This window comes from Crocodylus porosus, unplaced genomic scaffold, assembly GCF_001723895.1.
Source record: "Crocodylus porosus isolate Cpor-Errol unplaced genomic scaffold, CroPor_comp1, whole genome shotgun sequence".
NCBI classification, from domain to species: domain Eukaryota; kingdom Metazoa; phylum Chordata; order Crocodylia; family Crocodylidae; genus Crocodylus; species Crocodylus porosus.
In genome coordinates, this window is record NW_017728912.1 from 23,774,289 (window position 1) to 23,797,093 (window position 22,805).

The 22,805-nt window shown below is 44.8% G+C and overlaps 1 protein-coding gene across 3 annotated transcripts in view; it reads left to right on the forward strand.

The window, feature by feature from the left end:
* SLC20A2 (solute carrier family 20 member 2) overlaps positions 1-22,805 on the forward strand; it is a 72,660-nt gene that overhangs the window by 29,516 nt on the left and 20,339 nt on the right. For all 3 annotated transcript variants that reach the window (XM_019534180.1, XM_019534181.1, XM_019534179.1), the window contains exons 2-7: positions 267-819; positions 9,158-9,298; positions 11,664-11,749; positions 15,732-15,828; positions 18,751-18,867; positions 21,005-21,208. In XM_019534180.1, coding sequence (XP_019389725.1) covers positions 531-819; positions 9,158-9,298; positions 11,664-11,749; positions 15,732-15,828; positions 18,751-18,867; positions 21,005-21,208 — 934 coding nt within the window. In that variant the 5' untranslated portion in view covers positions 267-530. The remainder of the gene's footprint in view (positions 1-266; positions 820-9,157; positions 9,299-11,663; positions 11,750-15,731; positions 15,829-18,750; positions 18,868-21,004; positions 21,209-22,805) is intronic.

The following is a 22,805-nucleotide window of genomic DNA, read 5'->3' on the forward strand; positions in this document are numbered from 1 at the left end:
AATCACACTGTGCAGCTTAAATTAAAAGTATAACCTTTCAGAATGATCAGTATGTTTTTTGGTTACTGATTTTTATGCCAGAACTGTATATTGCTGTGAAGGTGACCTAATTTTAATTTTTTTTTTCTCAATTGCTTTATGGTTCAAAGCATCACATGCCAAAGTTAGATTAGTGGATTTAAATCATTTCTTTACTTCTGAAAGGACACAGTGTTACAAGCTCGGCAGCGTATTTCATTGTTTATATGTTTGTGTTTCTGTTGCAGGACAGCACATCACACTTGTACCAGTTTGGAAGCAAAATATGGAATGTGTTTCACTGCTCGCTGAACACAGCCAAATGAACAGTATTGACAGTAGTTTGAAAATCAGCAGTTAGCAGTTTCTTCACACTACCCAGCACTTTCCAGAGAGAACTCATTGTTTACAAGAAATCTGCTTTACAAATCCGCTAGAGAACCCTCCAGCTTTGTCTATTTAAATATTTGCAAAGGGGAAGCATTTACCTACAAGCACACTTTGGGGGAAAGATGGCGCTGGTTGAGTACCTGTGGATGGTTATTGTGGGTTTTATCATTGCTTTTATTTTGGCATTTTCAGTTGGTGCCAATGATGTTGCCAATTCTTTTGGGACTGCTGTGGGCTCTGGTGTGGTTACTTTGCGTCAAGCTTGTATTTTGGCTTCAATTTTTGAAACCGCTGGTTCAGTATTACTGGGAGCAAAAGTAGGAGAAACAATCCGGAAAGGTATCATTGATGTTAACCTGTATAATAGCACCGTGGATCTGCTGATGGCAGGAGAAGTCAGTGCAATGGTTGGTAAGTAACTTTCATTTTTTTAAGTGATAATAATTGCTTTGGGGAAATCCTTTTCATCAGACATGTTTCTATCATGTTTAAGCATTCCAAGCTTTTGCACCAGCATGTCTGGTTTTACTTTGCAAAGGAGACATGCATTCCTGTTTATGAGTCCATTGTTTTTCCTTTATGTGCACTAATCATTTGCATTTATTTTAATGTTCACAGCTTTTAAGTAAAATCAAAAGGCTTTAGGTAATGAAATTTTCTCAGGGTTACCAAACAACCAATTATCTTATTTGGAAAAACGTGTTAGTAAGTTAATACATTGTTTATGGCTGCAAAAACAAGTCTCAAGACATGGCTGTTAACAGTAAATAACATATTGTTGCAATTATGTCAACCCTACTTTTTTTATTTTCAGGTTTAAGAACAACAGTTTTTCCCCCCTGAATACAAGTCAGTAACTACACATCTTAAACTGCTGTTGCCCTTACAAAGTCCCACAGGAGAATCAAATAACAAAGGACCCATAGGGTTAAATGCATTAAAAATACTAAAATAAAAACTGAACTGAAAAAAAAAAAAGATTCTGACTTGGTATTTTTATTCCACATCCAAAGATATTGCAAAAGGCAATAGGTCAAAAGCAATATAGGACAAAAGGCAAGTGGTTAGGGGGCCCAATTATATGTTGACCCCACGTACAAGTCAAGTATAACTTTTTTGGATTTTTGGAGCCGAAAAAAGATAGACTCTATAATCATAGCAATATAGTACCTTTTCTGAGGATTACCCAAAGCATATTATTATTATTTTTTAAAGAGAAGATTCCCTTTTCATGCATACACAGTGGACAGTAATTAATTATACATTTGTATGAGGGTCATGATATAACTGAAAAGAACAATAAAGTAGGTGGTCACATGCTTCATGTAATTTTAATCCTTCTGACTCATGTTCCCTCATAAAGCTAAAATAGGCTTTGGGTTTTTTTGTTGTTTGTGCCTACCCACATAGCTTTTGTTTGCTTTTAAACTAATCCTCATTTAGAACAAATACTATGTTCAAGGGGAAATAAAATAAATTTCAGAGCATATTCATAGCCTTTCAAAAAAAGCTTTGTGAACTTTGGAGATGTCCGATAAGAATCGGCAGCAAAGGCCATAGGTCAACCACATTAAAAAAATAGTTGGAGAGATCCAGAAGGGGGATTTTATACTGTGGAAGAGAGCATTAAAATGAAGAATCAGCATGAGTCTGTGATGAGCACTCCCTATGCTCTGTCTGAAGCCATGACAGTGCCTCAAAGTTTGGTGAATTCTTTACAGCCCCAGATGTGTGGGGTCATGTAAATCTGTAGGAATATCAGCATAGCTTTGATGCATGGAAAAATTCCATATACCCCTGACACGTGCAGGGATTTTGTCCCACAAAATTCCCTCCTCCTTCCCTTGTACACTCATCTGCACACTTCTTTCTGCCTTATATCTGAGCATCAAGTGCTGGTTTCTCTAAGTACCTGTTGGGTGGCTGTTTTTCATTCGTGTTGGGGGGATAGTAGTCACTCTCTGATACGAAAGCTGGCATTTTCTTGTAGTAGCCAGCAATCACATGGGGTGGCCCTCTGTTGCTGTTGTCACTTCCATGACAACATGTACGAGGACCAAGTTCTTCAAAGAGGAATATGCTGTCTTTGGCCCTGTGCTTAATTGCTTGTTCCCAGTGTCCTGCAAGTGAATCCCAAATGCCTAATCTGTTCCCTGTGAAGTAGGAACAGCGTCTTTCTCTACATGTGCTAGTACCACTGTACCATATATTTAGCCATGCCTTTCAAAGGGGCTTTTAGCAGTGTTGACATAGCTGCACAAGTTCAAGCTGCTATTTGGTTTGTAATTTGCCTTGCATACTCTGGTTTGAAATTTAAGTGACATGTATCTTTTGACCTTCAGATTCTTAACAATCATGATCATCTTTAGTAGGATGGCTTCATTTTCCTCATTTGTATCTATTTATGACATCCTGATCCGCCAAACCCTGGATCTAGGTAGGGGTGGCCAAACTTCTAAGTATCAAATACTGCCTGCAAAGGCAACGGGCCAAAGCTCAAAGAACACAACTTATTTGCACGTGTATTTACATAAGCCTGTGTGAACTTCATGACCAGTTGCATTCCCATCCTCCGGTGATGGCATTAAGGACAAATTCCATGTTTTAAATCTCAGAATTAATCAAAGCTCGCAAACCGCAAAAGCTGTTTTTCTTTCCTTTTCTCTCCCCAGACTTTCTTCTTTTCTCTAGTGATACCACTTACTTTGTTAACATTGTTCTCTCCCGGCTTTTATCGGATTTTGTTTACCTTTCTCTCTGTCCCTGTGTGTGTGTGTCTCTCTCTTTCTGGGCAGGCTTTTGTAACAGGTATTCACCCCTTCTCTGAAACATTGTGGACTGTTCCTTACCACAATCGCACTATTGTCCACCGAGCCGGCTGTAGGATTTTGAGGGAGGTCAAATGAAATAACTATTCAAGGCACCCCTAAATGCACAAGGAGGAGCAGACAGATGGTGGGGTCCCTGCAGGAACTGTGTGGATTTGTTGCCTAACCTGGGATTTGCCTAGCTGCCCACTCTTACAGGATTGTTTCACTGGGCTGTGTTCCAGACAGTCAGGAGGTTTGGGCACCGTTGGCATCTAGGCTGTGTTCTGGTGAATTTTGGTACTAGTGTAACATTTAATCAGGAGTTACAATATCCCCATGAAGTGCATAACTTTTACCCCAGCGCTATTGATAGGAATCCAAGACGGACAGTAGGTGACCTCACTAAGGGTGTACAGAGAGACGGTGGCAGAGCTGGATTGCTGACTTAAAAGAGTTTTTTTGCTGTCAATCCTGTCCTCAGTTCACTGTTCAAGGCAGCCTGTCACACTGTGAGGACTCCCTGCTGCCACACTGAAGGCACAGTAGCCATTCCCATCTCTGGCACCTTTAGTTACTTTTGCTCTGGCTCTCTTACCCTCTCCTGAATGGTGGTGCTAAAATAAGGGCCCTTCTCTCACCCTATATTTTCATTGCCACTTTGGGACAGCTGTGGCAGGCCTTGCCTTTATTGCCCCTGATTTATCAGCGAGAGATCAGAGTATTTGGATTATTTAAAAAAAAAAAAATCTTTGCATAATTCATAAGTTTGTCTGTGACTGGCCTATCTGGTCTTTCCACAGACTCTACCACGTGACTTCTCATCCACTGCACAGCCCACATGCTGGCTGCAGAGGTTTTTAAGTTCATCTATTCTTATTTTAGTGTAGGGCAAGAGAAAGCTATAAATTACAGAGCAGGTGCTCCTTGGTTTAGCTAGGGTTTCCAAGAGGGGTAGGAGTACCAGTTGTTTTGGGACAGAGTCCCAGAAGAGATTAGTTTTACGTAGTGCTTGACTTCCAAATGGAGCTGTGTGCAGTGCTAGTGGATCACTGTAGTAAGACTGAGTAGCTCTTTCTCTGAGTGGGAAATGTGATCATGCAAAAACTAGTTTAGAGTGATAAAACCCTGTTCAAACCAGTCTGTCAAGTGTTTTTTTCAAAGTATACCTTGGATTGTCCTGTTATGTTGACAAACAGGATGTCAAACTTGTCAGCATGGTCAGTCTCAGCTAGAACTTCCTAATAAAGACAAATTTGATGTTGATTTGGGTGTTCCTGACTTTAGTATAAACATGCTTTTTTCCATCCCTAGCTTTCAGAGCTATCGTGGTTCTGGTCTTTCCTCCAGAATCATTCCCAAAAGAATACCCTGGGAATACTGAGCTTCCCTCCTCCCACATACAGCCCCTTCCCTCTTCACCTGTAGAAAATACCCCAGTCTCCCCTCTGCTGAGACTGGCAGGGCACCTTGCCCTCCAGAATATCTGGCACCATTGCCTCAGAAAACAAGAATTCATTAGTTGCTGGCTACTCACCACAAATGCAGCTCCAGGCCATCTGATTAGGTAAAGCTTTGATGCAAGAGACCAAGGCAGAAAGTACTAAAAGAGGTCCAGCAGCTTTCTGTATCTGTCGCAGCCCAGAACTTCCCATACTTTAGAAGCAGAGACAGGGATTCTGGTTGCCAGTACATGCTCAGTGGCTTTTTTCCTGCTGCAAAGTCCTTTGCGAAGCTCTTGGCACACACTGCAATATTTCAGAAGAGGTTGGTGCTCTTCAGGCTGCAGTTAGTGCTTCTTGGCCAAACGGGACAGTCTGGTTTTGATGCAGAATTGAGAATTAGTTGAACTTTCGTCAGTGCCATAGCTCTGTACCATCATTTCAACAATTTCAGCCAGCAGGGCAGCAGCACGTTAGAGGAATTAGAGTGAGGCAGTTGTAGGGCTTCTCTGATGATAAATATCCATCCACCAAGCCAGGAACGTCACCGTGATGCTTCTATGTATCCTCCTCTTTGCAAAGCTGCTCAAGAGTAATAGACTTGAGCTACAACTCACCAAGCAGTCTACAAAAACCACTACTGACAAACACCTGGGTCAAGACCTCCTTTGCACCCACCCCAGCACACAGGGTAGCTATGCTTTGGCACACAATGTTTAGCCTCCATTTAAAATATTTTTTAAAAGTTAGAGAGTGAAGGAGGAAGAAAGACAGCTAGTGACATTTGACAGGATTTTATTGCAGGTGTTTTGGGGTTCCTGGCTTGTGTCAAACCAGAAGCAATTTGAGGGGAATCAGACCCTCTTTTTTTTTTTTTTTTTCCCTATCACTAGCATTGCCAGTCTGCGCTGTGGCCCTTCACCAGGTCATGGAGACAGAAGAAGAACAGCACTTTGAGATGTCCTTATATGGAAGGGATTATGGGGCTGGCTGGCTTTTGCACTGCAACTACCAGGTTGTCTTAGTTCAGATGGTTTATGTTTGGGAAGAGCTAGTTAGTTTTAGGTCTGAAAGCTCCTTTCCAAATTATTATTTACTTATTCCAAAGCCTTACATATCCCTGCCAAAACTGGGCTGCCATTGTGGTGGCCACTGAGCAAATATAGTTAGTATTTTGGAGCAGAAAGTTTCTCTGGCAGTCCAGTGAAGCAAGAATGCTAAAAAATAATAGACAGCATGCTGACAATGTTGAATATATGTGTCTTGTTACATTTTTTAGACTTGCACATAATTCTCTTGTACACACCTTGTTGGAGAAGTGTCTGCTGTTTTAGGCAAGCTAATCTATTAAAAGACCTTTTGAACCCCTCTGTTGGCAGATGTGTGTCTCAGGTATGTTTGAGTAGCCCTTTATTAAATTCTGTCTTGTTTTCCGTGTCAGAAGAATGGGAGAAAATTACCACTGTCTCAGGTGGTTCCCTATGATAGCCCAAATGACCTGACACTCACTTCATGGCTGCCTCTGAGACCTTCCTTACTCGCTGGATACCCTGGCAAGAGAGCAGATTCTTCTGCACTGCCCTGAACAAAAAAAATCCACACGGACTATTTAATGGATGAGGAATTTTTGCCTTTTTGAAGAAATAAGTTCTTGTTTCTCCAGGTGGACTGATATTTCAGGGCGTCAGGAGTATCACCGTGTTTGTCAAAGAAGCTGGATTCTTTTAAGGGCCAGTGTGCTGCACAGCAGGCCTCAAGCAGCACCTCTAACTGTTCTACAATCTGTATTAAAAGAACCACCTCTGCATATTGAACTGGTCAGAAACCTGGGGCCAAGAGGAACCACCCTTTCTCAGCAGGGATGTCTTTTGTCTTTTTAGCTGCTGTTACCATTGGGGAACCTAATTACAAGCTTGTCTTACACAGGCAAACACTTAAGTAGTCCCTGGAAGAAGATGTTTTTGCTGTGTGCCCTATCCCCTAGCAAGGTGGCTGGGTACATTTCTGTAGTGAGGAATTTTTTCCAGTTCCAAAGATGCTAAGGTATCAGTCCCTTGAGGAGTCTCTCCTTGATGGGGTGCTGGTCCCAGGCCATGCTCCATATCCTGGGAGTGAGACAGTCCTTGGCCAGCCTAGATTGACTGCTTCCTCTCTTTGATCAGCAAATGGGGCGAGAAGACTGAGGACCACAACTTTCCATGGACAATAGAGCATCCAGCTAGGAAAAGTCATCCCTTGATCTGTTGGGGAAAAGGCTAGGTTTTTCTTGTTTCTGTGCAGCCTGAGTAAAGGACTCCCCACAAACCACCATGGTCTCTGCCACTGAGCAACAAGCTTGTCCAATGCTTAACCTGGAGCCCTTCACTCCTTAGGCTAACGTGGACCCAATCTGAGAGAGAGACCCAGTCAACAAAGATCTAGTCACTCTGTAGCCACCAGAGAACATGAGTTAAAACCCAGATGGAGGTATTCAGGGGCTGACAGTCTAAGCTAGAAGACATCTATGTGAAAGTGAACCCAGAAAGCTGCCTTTGTAAGGAGACATGAGCCCAGTGTTTGGAGATATGCCCAGATTATGACTCTGATTGCTTGCATCAACCCAGGCAACCTGGCATTCTCGATTGCTTAATTACACCTGCAAGAAAAATGACCTCTTTTACCTGGGGACCAGACCTGTGACATGCATCTCTTTCACCACCCAACCCTCTCCTTTCAGGAAAGCTTTGCTTTCTGAATAGAGATTGCTTCTTTCTTTGCCTTTCTTTCTGGATGGCTGTATCTTGCAGACAGTGTGCTGTGGAGGAAATGACAGATGGCTTTTGGGTCTACCAGAGATATCTGAGATGGATAAAGAATTCAGTCGGACTGAGCTAACGGGTTTGGTGTCCTGCAAAGCCAACATATGCAATATAATGCTCTTTAACCCCAGCCTTGAGTTCAGTGGAGTCACCTACTCTCAAGATGTAACCTGTTGACACATTTGCTCCACCCATTCCTTTTCTCACTCTCACCCTTTTCTAAATCCTTAAACTCGACTCCCTCTTCAACTTCCTGCCATTTCTCTTGAGCATGCAGTTTATTCCCATTGCCTTCCTCTCTTCTAATGCTTTGTGTTGCAGTCATTCTCAGACTATTCCATACCAGGCCTTCCCTGGTGCCCTCCACCCATTTAGTAGTATAGGAAGGATAGTCTCTTAAGCCTTGTCCACAAACTGCAAGATGAGAATCTGTGGCTTCCTCTGCCTTTGGATTCAAGTGTTCAGAACAAACCTGTGATGATTGATGATGTTTTCAGCGATGGCAGAGCCACATTCAACAGGAAAAATCCTTATATTATCTTTGAGTTCAAATGAGCAACTTGAAACTTTGCCATGTGAAAACCAGCAATGAGTGGAATAGGAGCTGCCAATGCAGAGTGCCCTTTTTGTTCTAAAAAATAGCAGAGGTGGTGCTAAGGTGCTTAACTTTAATGAAGTTCATGACGTCTACGCTGTTAACCATTTTTCCCCAGCTACTGTCTTGATTGCCACTCATGCTGGTGAATAGGGAATGGAATGTGTTTGTTGTTTTATGAATTGAGCAAGTTGTCAGTCCAGAAAGCAATGGAAGAGGAATCTTGTCTAGTGACTGGGATCTTCAACTTGACCTATCAGCATGAATGTTCTGTTCCTGTACCCAGTCACTTCCATGCACTGTATATCTTTATCGTCCTTTTATTCTTTGGTCCCCATTCTAATTCTCTATGTCTCTACCTTACCACTCTTACCCAACAAAAAAAAATGTTGCACTTCCTCTCCAGGCCAGAGTGCAAATTTGGGGCAGTGCTTTGTTGCCTCGTGAATGGGTATTTCAGTGCAAGGGCATTGCATCCATTAGGGTTCTTAAAGTACCATCACGCTCTGCTGCCAAGCGGCCTTGCTGCCACAAGATTTGAGACTAGGAGCCTGCCAAACTTATTAACCAGACCTTGTGTGCCTCTACCTTGTATACTTAAGGGTTCCACTAGCTATTGCCGAGAGCAAGATTATCCAGAGCTGCCACTTCTCTGCTTGTTGCACAGTTTGATTTGTTTGTGATTAGTCAGAACTGAACCGACGGGTTGTAAAAATGAAAAGTCTACCAAAAATAGTGGAACTGTAGCAAAGCAGTTCTGTACCAACTCTATCACATCAGCAGGAGCTGGATGAAAGGAAGATGTCTGAATCAAACATAAACCTATTCTATACATTATAGAAATTAGAGGTGTCAGCAAAACTGAATTGCAGGGAAATGCAATGAGCAGAGTTACTTGTTAAGTTTTTTGCCAGTATTTCCTGAATGTGAACAAAACTTTCCTTATGAAGTCTTTATTATGTGCACAGGGCGTAGGCTGCCCTGAGAGAAGAATGTGAGCATGTGGTTAAGAAAGCTATCGCATTACATTGTTGTTATCTCATTGCTGTTGATGTTATCTTTCCTTAGAACTGATATTTTTCTCTTTTTCCCCCCTTCAATTTCTAGGTTCTGCTGTTTGGCAGCTGATTGCATCTTTCTTAAAACTCCCCATATCTGGGACCCATTGTATTGTGGGTGCCACAATTGGATTCTCACTTGTTGCCATTGGTACCCAGGGCGTTCAGTGGATGCAACTTGTCAAGATTGGTAATTGACATTTCCTTTTATACGTGAGGGTATGTGGAAAAGTGTCTGTAGACTAACAAAAGCTTGTTTTGTTCCAGCAACAATGCTTTCACAACTATCATGCACCGTATTTAAGTTGATCTTTCCCTCCAATCCTGGTGTTCAGAAAATGTACGTCATGCTGGGCCTCTGGAAACAGCCCCAGTGCAGAGGTACCCAAGCAAGCACAGGCACCAGAAGCAGGAAAAGTGGCATTATTGAAAACAAATCCTGCTTTCAGCAAGGCTCGGCAGTATTGGCTAGCAGCCACAGCCATGGTCCTCTGGCTGCCTGCTCCAAAGAGGAAAAAGGTTGGCATACAATAGCCACTTCCATCAGAGGACCTGCTCCCAGGATCTAGACAGGCTATGGAGGGGCCCATTCTGCATGGCATTTTGCACACATCACAACCTGAGTTGTCAAATATACAGCCCAAGGAGCCCTGCTGTCTGGCCCCTGGTGCTACCCCTGGGTCTGAGACCCACATGGGGCATAGCGCAAGCCTGTGGTGTGGTTCACTGGCCAGATTCAGCCCACAGATGCCCTCCCCTTACCCCCTCCTTCAGCATACCTGACCTGGCAGCTGGGCCAACCAGTCTGGGACCCGCACTGTGCAGTATGGATCCCAGAGTGGCCAGACTAGGCATGGCATGCAGCACAATCTGGCCAGAGCAGCGGTCACACTGCATGTGATGGCTGCCTTGGCTAAACACCCAATCTAAACTTTGTTTCTATAGAGAAGTCACTTGCATACCATGCAGCTTTTGCACAATTAGAATGATACGTATTTTTAATTCAGCTGAAAGTAAAACAGCTTTAAAGAAAGCTTGAAAAGACATCAGTGTCAACTTGTTCTTAAAATCAATGATCGCAAATAATGAATGGTGGTGGGTGGGGCTTTCAAAAGGGCTTCACAACAGTACCCTACCTCTGCTTCCACTGAAGTCAATGGAAATTTGGTCAGTGCTGTCAGTAAAAAGTTATTTTTCAAAATGTCATCAGTAAAAAGTTGTCTCTCTTTTAATGACCTAACCAGAAGTCAGATCACAGCAGCTGTAAGTTGCTGCAACTTTTCACATAACTAGGTCGAGAAGGACAGGTCCTTGTGTCTGCATAGTATCTTGTTGATATCTTGTTGTTCCATGGGGGTGGAGGGGTCTGGTCACTGCATTTTGATTCCCAGCATGTACCACAAATTATTTTAAAGAAGTAGTTCTCCTGTGGGATGCAGTTACTATTATTCCAGAAAAAATTTGGAGTGTGATTTTTGAGTAGCTCTTTAACATTAGTGAAAATTGCATTGACTTCAGTGGGAGCAGATCCAGACAGGGTACAGCAGTGAAGCCACACCCTTCTTTCAGACCATGTTGCTGAAGCTGTAGCTGGAGACTTTTTTTAAGTCCCCAAAGCAGGTAAGAATCCTGTCATCCCTGGTTCAGCCCCCTTCTCTGGACCCCTCCCTTCCACTCTGTCCTCAGAGGTACATCCCCTCCCCTGCCATTTGCATGGTCCCCTGCCTCCTGCTGCCACTGTCCTTGGCTGAACCCAGCTGCAGTGGCTCTGGAGGTCCTCCCCACCATGAACTGAATTGGGACAATTGTGGTTTGGGAGGGTTGTTAGAGGAGATGCTCTGGAGCCATTGCAGCCGGGCTCAGCAGGAAACAGCAACAGTGGCAGCAATGAATGGGTTCCCCTGCCTTATGCTTGCTTCTAGGCTGGTAGAGAGAACACCTGGGGGACCAGGCAGGGTGAAGGTACCTTCACTGCTGCTGCTACTACTGCTGTTCCTGGCTGAAGTAGGGCAGAAGCTGCTCTGGAGGCCCCCTGCTCCTGTATCAGCCAAGGATAGTGACAACAGCAGCATGTGAGAGCTCTGTTGGGCAACAGGCAGGGAGGGGACATGCTGCTGAGAATGAAAGAGAAGGGAGGGAGTGCCAGGAATGCAGGGGGAGATGGGATTCTTACCTGCATGGAGCACATAACAAAAAATAAAAAGTCCCTGATGCTGTTCCCATGGCATCATCTGTCTGCACCAGTGGGGGACAGGAAGCTGGAAGCAGGGATGCAGCCATCACTGCAGCACTGGTCACTACTCCCACACTCCCCTTCACAAAATCCTGGATCTGCCCATGGAGATAAATAAAGCCAGTGTCGAATACTTTTGAATATCCTGTCTTTTGAGCAAGCCCAGTCTCTGGAATATCAATATCAGTTGTGCAAGAATCACCATAAATGTTTTGTTTTTTGTTCATTGGTTGTTTTTCTATATGAGAAATTCTTTCTTCCTTAATTACATGGGATGTTGCCATTTATCAGCTGTTGTATCTATTTTTCTGTTTTTGTTCAGTGGCCTCTTGGTTTATTTCCCCACTGTTGTCTGGCCTGATGTCTGGAGTGCTCTTTGTGCTGATCAGATACTGCATCTTAAACAAGGTAAGGAATTTGCTACTCTACACTGCAGCGAGTGCTTGGGGTGACATGACGTGTGCATGGCTGCATGTTATTTAACTGTTGATATTTCCATGGCTTGTTTTTTTGAGAGAGCCTGAGTACCCAGTACTCCAACTAAAGCTGCAGCTTCTTTTAGAGCCCACAACATAAGAAGCGTTCCAGGCATAAATGAGTTTATATGTTTTAATATATACTCTACTTGACTGGGACATGGCCCCCTGCAGATGGCTGTTTTATGAGCCCTTATTTAAAACTGATTTTGCACAATCATAGCCAATGGTAATGAATGCTGTTAAAGCAGGAGGGTGCTAGCAAAATCACTGTATAAAAGGCGTGACTTTACTGGTGTCAGGTAATAAAACAGTGTTTAACCAGGCAATTAACAGGTGTGAAATTCTAAATACTGGTCTCCCAAGGCACCATATGTCAAAGAAAGCTTGAGGAAAATATTTTCCTTAGTATTCAAGAGGTTAATCACCAGTTTCAGTGTCCTCAGCCAAGAGTGGAAATGTTCAGGAGCCTTTAAGTCAGATAGTTCTAAGTCAGGGGTTTTCAACCTTTTGTAACAAGTGGTACCCCTTCTGTCTCAAAGTTTCAGCTCATGTATCCTTTATATCTTTTCTTGGTTTTAATGCTACCATTAACAAGAGGGAAGGAAGGGGCTGAGGGGAGGCAGATTGAAGCCCCAGTGGTAAAGAAGGGAATGGGGCTGGGGCATGGGCAGGAGCTGCACAGCCAGGGCAGGGCGCAGGACAGCTACGAGCGGCTCATGCAGGGAGGGGAGGGCAGGGGTGGGGGTGCATCTCCTGCTGCTGCATGCACCCTGGGAGGGCATGGGGGGCGAAGTGCCCTCTGGTTCTGCACATGGGGCAGGTCAGGGCAGGCTGCCACTGCAGGCTGGTGCTGGGATGGTACTGGGCTTTTCCTGGCAGGGGGCTCAGCTGAGCTGTGCTTGGGGCAGGCTGCAGCAGCACTGGGAAGGGGAGTCATGGGGGTGGGGGGGCCACAGTCAATTTTGGGATGTCTGCAGCCCACCCTCGCCCTGCACACAGATCTGGGGGCACACACCCTCCCTTATGCCCTCCCGGGGTGTATGCAGCACTGGGAGCCACCCTCCAGCCCCTGCACCCATTGGACAAACCACAGCCCTGTCCTGAGCCTCACCCCAGCTGTGTGTAGCCCATGCCCCTGCCCCGGTCCCACTCCCTCCCTCGCCACTGGGGCTTCGATCTGCCCCTTCCACGACTCTTCTCCCACAACAGACTTATCAGCTGGACCTGCCTGCTCTCCATGCTACTTTCTTAGCCACCTGTATGCTGCGCCATGGCTGCACGCATGCACAGGGCATTTATTGGCCACATTAGCCAAAAAAAGCCCATTGCCAATAGCCAACTTTCCTTACATCGGTGCCAATCCAATACAGGGCCAATGCACTTCTATAAAACAGTATTTTTTATTATCCATTCTGCATATCCCATGGGGCATGTCCCCGGTTCACAACCACTGCTCTAAGTTATCAACCTTACCAGAGGATCTGTGTTGATTTGCAAGCCAGCAGACTTGGGAAGACAGAAGGCCCTTTATCATTTTTTTTCCTTCTTTCTCATCCCTCTCCATCCATCACAGCCAAACAGGAAAGCAATACATGACAAAGGCCCTAAAATGAGAGACACCAAAATAGCAGTCATGCTGGAAATTTAAATGGATGTGGTATAAATAGCCCTTTCTGTAACCTCAGCTTCATCATTCATTATTTCTGATGTAAATAAACATGTACAATGAAATGTGGTGGAGGGAGCTTCCAAATTTGTCTAGAGCATAGGGAACATGGGATTAAAGTGATTATTGTTCCATGAAAGGATGGCCACATCAAGCTATTCGGTATCCCTAACCATCACTTTTATCGTAAGTTTTGGAAATAAAATGCAAACAGCATATCAAGTGCAGCAGAAAATTGGTGTATTTAAGGACTCAGAAGTCAAAGATAAGAATGAATTTGCAACCTAACCTCAGCCCATTGTGCGTTCATATTATGATAGGGTCTTCAGGAATACAATAGCCTGGTTTTGGACAGCTTTGGATATGTGTGAGTGGCAACTTGTGCTACTTGATGTACATAATGTAAGAGTCATTCTTCAAGTATGTCTCAAGATGGATCCCAGTATAGATGCACATATGCACACAATCCCAGAATTTACTTTAAATGGCAGTGTCCACTTGGGCTACACTTGTGTCCTGTGCTCCCTAATGCTCCTTTACCAGATCATAAAGGGTGAAGTGGCTTTCTCCCTTTCTTAGATTTGTCAGCATCGGCATGGAGAGTCTGCAATTCCAAGCCATCCTGGCTGGTTTGCCTTTCACACCTTTTGAGAGAGCAAAATAGTGATGGTCTGGTCTCCAGTCTGACCCTGAGGTGCTATTAATTGAGAATCCTACCTGACCACCCCCTCAGTTCCCTTCCTAGCCTTCTTCCTGAAGCCACACTTGATACTGAGAAAAAAGAAATTATATTCTTTGGGTGTGGTCCAGCACTTTCCTCTGCTACCGTAAATGGGCCAAGTTCTTCCCACTTCTGCTGGCCCCATCCAGCTCATCTAAAGGCCAAGATGTCTCAGAAAGAATCTTGAAGTAGAACACAGTTAATTTCCACCTGCTGCCAGTGGGATGTGAGCCTCTCCCTCCGAGCAACGAGGCACACTTGGCAGGGCCCAAGCAGCCCCCTTAGCCTGTGTCGGGAGTGTTCCAGTCTCTGCAATTTGCCAGACAGCCATGTCAAGCAGCCTGCTAACTTTTGTTAAACATTATGTGCTTGATGTGGCAGCCAGGTCAGATGCTGAGTTTGTGCAAACAGCACTTCAGTCTCTTCTTGACAGACTGACTGACTGCAAATTGAACTCCTCCCTCCTGCAGTCACAAGAGGATACTGCTTATCAGCCACTTACACTGGGATGCACACTGACACATTATCACAGAAAAAGGGTGGCTACTTACCCTTTGGTAACTGTGACTTGAGATGTAGTCTTTGCAAGTCCCCAGGAATCAACCTCAGGGTGTGTGTTTCAGAGCCCTCAGCTGCAAGGGAGTTGAGGGGTTTATGGCTGTCCTACCCTGCATGTCCTCAAGGAAACGCATGCACAGCCCTGACAGGCAGACACTGCTGTTCAGAAATGCCTCCATTCCTATACTCAGTTACTGTGGAGTTATTAAGTGCTTTTACAGCAGTCGGCATTCTGCTGAGGCACGTAAGATTTTAGAGTGAAACGGTTCATATTAAGCTCATTTTGGATCTTCTTGTCAATCTGCTATTCCTCCTTGATACAATATTAATATCTTAATTCTTGAAAAGCCTTTGTTAACTGATGGAAACACTCCTTGTTCACTTCAGTTTAAGCTACAAGGTTAGAAACAAGCTCTTACAAGTCACAGGAGAGGTGGTATGGTAGTAGCTGGCGACCCCATTGTGCTAGGCAATTATTGCATAAATGTGGTAGGAGAGGGTCCCTGCCTCAAAGAGCTAGCAGTACAAATAGACAGGACAGATGAAGGGTGGGAGGGGAAACCTGAGTGCAGAGAGAAAGTGGATTGTTCTAAGCAACCACAAGCCAGGAATGAAATCGGGGACTCCTTACTCGCAGTCCACTACCCATCCACAGCACAATGCTGTGTTCTGTTTCTGCATCCTTCTCCATCTGGTTACTTTGTTGAGATGTTTCCCTAAGATGTTGCCACATGTGTAACAGCAGGAACCCATGCAAATAATCAAATCCTTTCCTCAGCAGCTCTCCAGAGCACCTATGCTGAAGTGTGAGGAGTCGCATGGTTGGAAATAAGGGAAGAAGATTCACCCACCTACTATGGACATAGCGATATGTGAATGTCCCTTACCATTTCTCAGTTTTGATGCTTATGAGTAGAACAAACTCATGTAATTAACAAGCCTTTGTCTTTCCTCGTTATTCTGCAGGAGGACCCTGTGCCCAATGGTCTTCGGGCACTTCCCGTGTTCTATGCTGCTACCATAGCGATTAACATGTTTTCCATCATGTACACAGGGGCACCAGGTGAGTAGACTAGAAAGAAATTATTGTAGCATCGCACATGAATGCTCATTTTGTATTTGCTAGCAGGTAATGAATGATGTGCACTGTTGAACTTTATGCTTGGTTTAATTTCTCTGTTAACAGGCATAGGATCAGAATCCTTTCATGTCCTACAATCTTAGTGGTTGCCATGTTTTTTAAAAATAGAGATTTCTTTTTCTCTCTTTGGATCAACCAGTCTTTAGAGCATCTGTTCAGTAGAGGCTTTTATCTTTTCATCTGTACAGAGGAGAGCAAGTATAGAGCTGTTAAGTGGGACTTCTTCAGAGGCAGCACTTGACCATCCAGATACTTAGAGTATCTGGCCCAAGCAGAGTGCTTCAGTATCTCTACTGCTGCCCATAAGTGAAAGTGCTGCGGATCTTTTAACTGAAGTTAGCGGGACAGATTCTCAGTCATTGTGAAGTGACATTGCTGAGGATCTGGCCTAATGTATTGCTACATTTTATTGCATTTTTTCCTTTAATCTACCACATCAAAAGGATTGGGGAAGTTCTAGCTATCAATGTGGTACCACACTTCCCTCTGTATTCATCATGACTCAGAAAGAACAGTGCACAGCATTTTCAGAACTACAGCTTTGTTTATCTGGGCGGCTCACAACAGGGCGGCTTCACACTGCTGCTATGGACAGTGAAAGCGGGTGGCCCTTGTTCCTGCACCTGCTCCTTGCCGCCCCCACAAGATGTCTCTTGTCACCCAGAAGACAGGAGAGCTCTCTGTCTTACACAGTCACAGGGGAGAAGGGAGTGTGACAAAATGCAGGAAGGGGTTGACCTGCCTGCCACTATAGCCACTGGCCCCAGCTAAGCCCAGCACCCTAGACCGATGGGGAAAACCAGGGAGGTCCGACCAGAGTGGGCTCCAGAACAGGGGCCACCCACTACCACAGCTGTCTTCAACAGAGCCCAACACCCTATACAGCTTATCCCCACAACCCCTGGCTGAAGCTGTTATGGGGCTCCCCTTGCACCCAGGTCAGCCAGGGGAAGCAGCAGAGATGGGCAGGTCCCAGGTCTGCCCTCCTCCCTCCCTGCTCCCCCCGGCCCTAACCTTCTGCACCTTTCCCTGCCCAAGTCCCTCCTCCTGCCCATATTCCTTGCTGGCTCTGGAGCTCCATCCACCCCTTGTCCCCATCCCTGCCAAGATCTGAAGGGCAGCATGCCAAACCCACTTTTATTGAATTCTAAATCCGCCTATGGCTCTAAATTATTGCAACTATATACATAGAACAAATGTACAGTTGTCCACCTAAATTATTAGACTCTGGCCATTCAACTGTTGTTCTTACCACATTATCACTCACTGAGGGCATGACTAGACAATACATTTACATTTGATGTTAAACTGGTACAAAAAGAAGAGCAGTGAGATAACGCACATCTTAAGCCAAGGTAACTTTTGTGAAATCAGGGGAGCATTACCCTTGAAAGAATCTGAGGTAAAACACCTCTGGTTTAATTTTTTTTCTGTCACTGCCCATCCTAGGGAAGCCTGTTTGCTAAAGGCTTCTCAGACACATACTGTGTGAGCTACTCCAAGATAGCTGCATGTTTGTCTATTCCTGATCCCAGTGCTTTCTACATCAGCATCCCAAATCAATGTAAATAACACTGGGAAATGTCTTTTTGTACCAGTGCCCTGGGATGAATGGGCAGTTCACATCTCAAAGTTTTCATGACAGGCTGTTGAATATAAGCCTCTGAATGTAATATATTAACATAATTTAAAGGGCTAAAATGTCACTTAAAAAAATCCCCAGAAATGTATTTTCTATGGAATCTGTATGTGTTGGCTGTGCCAGGTAGATGTATATTGTGATCCACGTAGTTGACAGCACTGCACCATGGAAATCATATGACAAACATTGTTGGGGAAATGGTCGTGCTGAAGGGGATGTGGATGGACAGTACCATAGCTACTCCCTGTTTTTAAAACCTTTTCCTTGCTTGGTTTGGTCCATGCACTACTTTAGAGAGAATCAGTTGGTCAGCCAAATTTTTTCGCTCTAGTCCTGTTCAAAATGTGTATAAAAGCAAAATGAACTTAGGAATAATCTTCATGTCTTTTCCTGTTTCAGGTTATTGCTTTCTAAAATAAGTAATGAAGGGAATGGTCTGTTTTAGAAATGCACAGCAAAATAAAAATGCATCTCCAAGGCTGATGTATTATAAATGTTTACATATATGCATAAATGAAATGTGTAGGTGTTTCCCTTGGTTTCAAGTTAAGTGTGCACACCTGTGAAAAATCAGGATTCCAAGTATTTTTTTTGCCTTTTAAGGCCTGATCCTGAAAATCCTAATCATATGATTAAGTGCAGTTTGTACGGGGAACACATTGACTTCCATGGGTTTACTCATGGGCGTAAGGGTTGCACGTGTAGAGTATTGCAGAATCAAGACCTGACTTCACTACGTACTTGGTTGGCTTGTTAAGCTTTTGAAGTATGCAGATAGAGTTGGGTTAAAGTAAACCTCAGGTTTCATTGACCAAAACCAAGGTCAAGTAAATATTTACTTTTGCAGACAGCACATTTCAGCTTACATCAGGATATGAAGTCATTATGAAATTGCTTCAGCACCAGCAATATTGATTGGAATTTTGCTGCTGACTTTGTCAGGGGCAGGGGCTGAACTAACAGGCATGGCTGCTGAGAACCTGAGGACCCATCTTTAACTGGATGCATGTCAGCTTAGGCCCTCAAATACCCCAGTATGCTCATGCACAAGGCAGCGTTATCCCAGGGATGCATGTGTGAAAGTGACCATTACCTGTCTCAAATGTCTCATCTGCAGGATCTGTAGTGTAACATAGATCTCCCTTTTGTGAACTAATGAAGTCACATTGATTTATAACATTTGTATTCTTTTGCATTCACAGTGTTAGGACTGGTGCTTCCAATGTGGGCAATTGCTCTAATATCAATCGGTGTATCTCTAGTATTTGCTTTTCTGGTTTGGATATTTGTATGTCCATGGATGAAGAGGAAAATAGCAAGTAAGTAGCCAGTAGATTAAATGCTAATAGAGCGAGATCCTTGTGAATTGGAATATGTGCCATTTGGGGTTTTAATGCATAAATATTAATGAAAAGTACAGGTGCAATGACAGTATTTACAGTTTCATTTTCTGTGTTATAACACTGAAGTAATTTAGTTATAGATTTATTAGATTTATATGCTGCTTTTCTGAAAAAGGCAATGAGGGTATTTTACAACAAAATACAACAACATTATAGAAAGAATAAAATATTAAAAAAACAAAATGGATTTTTTCTGTACGGGAAGTTTTTCTCACTTTTGATCTATATTGTGGTAAGCAGGGATTCTGGTTTTCTCTGTTAAAAAATTGGAAATTCTCTGATAAAAATCGCAGATTCTCTGATTTGAAACCCCCTAAATCCGTGATTAAAATTAAATGCCACTATATATATATAGGTATCAGTTGAACACAATCTTTTATTGCTATAATTACAAGTTTAAAGCAGTTTGTAAGTCTACCAGTGCCTTAATCACTATAGTAAAATCAATTCTAAATACTTATAAATTTTGGTGTTTGATTTTGGGTTTTTTATCATGGAAAACCAGAGCTCTCCCTGCCCCCTTTGCTCACCAAGATACAGGTCCACCTGCGGCTGTCTCTCCCTGATGCTTTGTGGTGCTGAGCAGCCCTGCTATGCTAGTGCCTTGCCCATACCATTGCCCCTCACTCCCCACCCACAGCCCCCGCCCTCTAGCCCTGCTGAAGGGGGCCCCCAGCTGCTAGGGCTATGGGGCCAGGTACCCAGGTCCACAGCCCCCTGTCCCCCCAGCAGTGCCCGAGCCCCAGCTGCAGGAGGCAGCGGCTGCTACAGTAGAGCGGAGCGTGGAGCCCAACTCCCCTTGCCCCATGAGTGGCATGGCAAGAGTGGAGCCCATGGGAGGTGGGTGCAGGCTCGGGCTCCCCGCCCTGCTGCCCTACCCTCTGCAGCCCAGCGGGTGGGACCCTGTGTGGCTAGGCAGAGTGGGGCGGGGAAGCTCAGTGCTGCCTCCATGTGCCAAGTACCAACTGGTGAGGTACCCCTTGCCCACCCGGCAGCAGCAGGTGTGGTGGTGCAGAGTTGTGCCTCTTGCTGCTTCTGGGCTGGGGGGGGGCACACTTTGCCAGGGCAGCACTTGGCTCACAGCGGTGGCACCAACTTCCACACCCTGCTCTGCCCTGTTGCCAGGTCCTACCCACCGGGCTGTCGAGGTCTTGAGGGGAGGGCAGCATAGGGGGAGCCTGCACCTGTAGCAGGCACCCTGTGCACAAATCTGGCACATCTAGTGAGCTGGGGCTCCTGTGCCATGCCAGGTAGCTTGGTCATGGCCTCACCACCTGAGCAGCGTCTCCCGGGCACCCCGCCCCTGTGACTAAGGGTACCAGCCCCAGTGCCACCAGCCCAGCCATGCAGTTCCCCCCAACCCCTTGCCTTGCTGGAGGGGCAGGCACCTTCCCCTATGCCCCCACTGCCCTGATGCAGCCTCAGTGTCTGGCCTCCTTCCCTTAGTGCCAGCAGGCACCCACACCCACCCCCTCCACACACACCCAGACAGTCCCCAAGCCCTGGACCTCCAGTCCCCACTTGCCATACACTTGCCTGCATCCAGTTTCTGGGGCTGCTCCCACAACCCTGCCTGGCTGCATGCCGGCCACATGCATGTGCACACGCAGACGCATGTGATGCCCCTGCTTCCAATCACCCCATCAGCTTGCAGGCTGAAATGCTGCCAGCCTGCAAGAGGAAACCTGTGCTTTCCCATGTTTTTTGGGACTTGCTCATTGCCTCTTCAGATATTCTTGTGACCCACTTTTGGGCCGCAACCCACAGGTTGAGAAACACTGAACTTGTAGATAGCTGCAAGGGACCTGTATTTTCATGATTTTCAAGGAATAATGAAGATAAATGTACCAGTAATATATTCCTATGAAGGAACGTGTGCCTGGACAATTAGCAGAACAGTAAGTAAACCACTCAAGCTATTGTTTTCAGGTCAGTTTGTTTTATTAATGTTGGTATTCCATTATGGGTATCAGTAGTGGTACAGATAAGATTGAATAACCTAGACATTTTGTAAGAAGATTGGTTTAGAATTACAATATTAGCATTTCCTTAGGCCGGTTAAAGAAGGACGCTGCATTATCAAGGATATCAGATGAAAGTCTTGATAAAATTCAAGATGAGGAGACACCTGTCTTTAAAGAGCTTCCTGGTGCCAAAGCAACTGATGAGAGCACAATTCCCCTCACTGGTTCAATAACGGAAGCTGCTGGAGTGTCAGATAGCATAGCAAATGGAAGCCATCCACGTGTGCCATATGGTAAGAAACCAAGAAAACATGGCAAGTTTTATCTTTCCATTGTTTGGATGGTGTTTTCTGATCAAAGGGTCAAGGGGGGGATCTTGAATCCGTTTCCATTAGGTATGTTTCTGTTTAATTTGAAATTTCTAAAAATGGAATATATATCTATAATTCCTGTAGCAGTTCCTGTTAATAACTGAAATGGCTAATGCTTTGCGTTTTTGGTTAGAACCCCTTCCTTTTTAATTAATCACAGCTTTGTAGGAAAAAACAAGAAAGTGACTGAAAAAACTGAATAATTCTTTTCAGACACTTTTGATTTGTATATGCAGCTGATCTAGGTAATTTAATTTCCTCTTATTCCTGTTCTTAATGCTACTTCTTTCCTATTTTTAAAACCATTTTTAAAATACAAGGAATATGAAAACATCTCAACTATGAAAGTTAAAATGTAGCATGGAATTTCTCTGTACTGTTCTTGCTAAGGCTTGAAAAGTATTGGTTTGGAGTTGACAAATGTATGATCATTTGTAGTATGTCCCTAGAAAAATCTCATGGCTGTAAACGTGCACTTACAGAGAGCATGTGGGTATGCAGTAAAGGCCTCACCTGTTTAAGGTGCCATTTTGGTTAGTTGGTCTGTCAGGACAGATCCTGTAACCATATTTTGGCCCGCTGACTTTGGCTCTAGTTTCTATACCCATAGTGTATGGTGCATGAGTTTACACAGGTATAAAAAAAATTTCTGTAGTTGTTGAAAGGCATGCAACTGAGTGGTGCTGCTTAACTAATCAACTAGAACAGTGGTGCTCAATCTTTCTGGCCAGCAGGCCAGATAGGCAGTGCCCAATCCCTCAATAGGCCAGATCTGGCTGTGCAGAGGGGGAAGATCCCAGCCCCAATCCAGCCATGCGATGGTAGGGGGTTAGTCCTAGCCCCATGGGGGAGAAGGGGTCATGACCTGACCCCATGGGAGGAAAGGGGTGTGGCCTGGTCCCAATTTGGTCAGGTGGAGGGAAGGGCATGTAGGGCAGCCCCACTGGATAGGGCGTGGGAAGAAGCGGCTGTGGCTTAGCCCCAGCCTGGGCAGGTGGAGGGAAGGGAGCATCGCCTGGCCTTGTCAGGAGAGGTGGGTACAGCCTGGCCCCAACCTGACTAGGTGGAGGAAAGGAGGCTTGGCCTGGCTCTGTTCTGGCCTTACAGTGGGGAGGGTTATGGCCCAGCTCTGACGCAACCTGCAGAGCTTGGAATTTAGGCAGTGGAGCAGGGTGGTGGTATTAACTGGCCCTGTTCCCCCACCACCAAATTTATCAACCCATGAGGAGTCCCACAGGCCAGATTCCAAGGCTCCACAGGCCACATTTGGCCTGTGGAGTGGAGGTTGAGCACCCCTGAAATTAAAAGATTTTCCTTTTTACCTGTTATTTAGGTCACATCTACATGGCCATGTAAGTTTACTAATAATTGATTACCACATTTTTTGAGAATTACTTAGATGTATTAACTCATGACTTAAATTGACGAGGTCGAATGGTCATAAACTACTGTGAGACCGTTTCAGGCTGGACATAAGGAAGAATTTCTTTACTGTCCGAGCCCCCAAGGTCTGGAACAG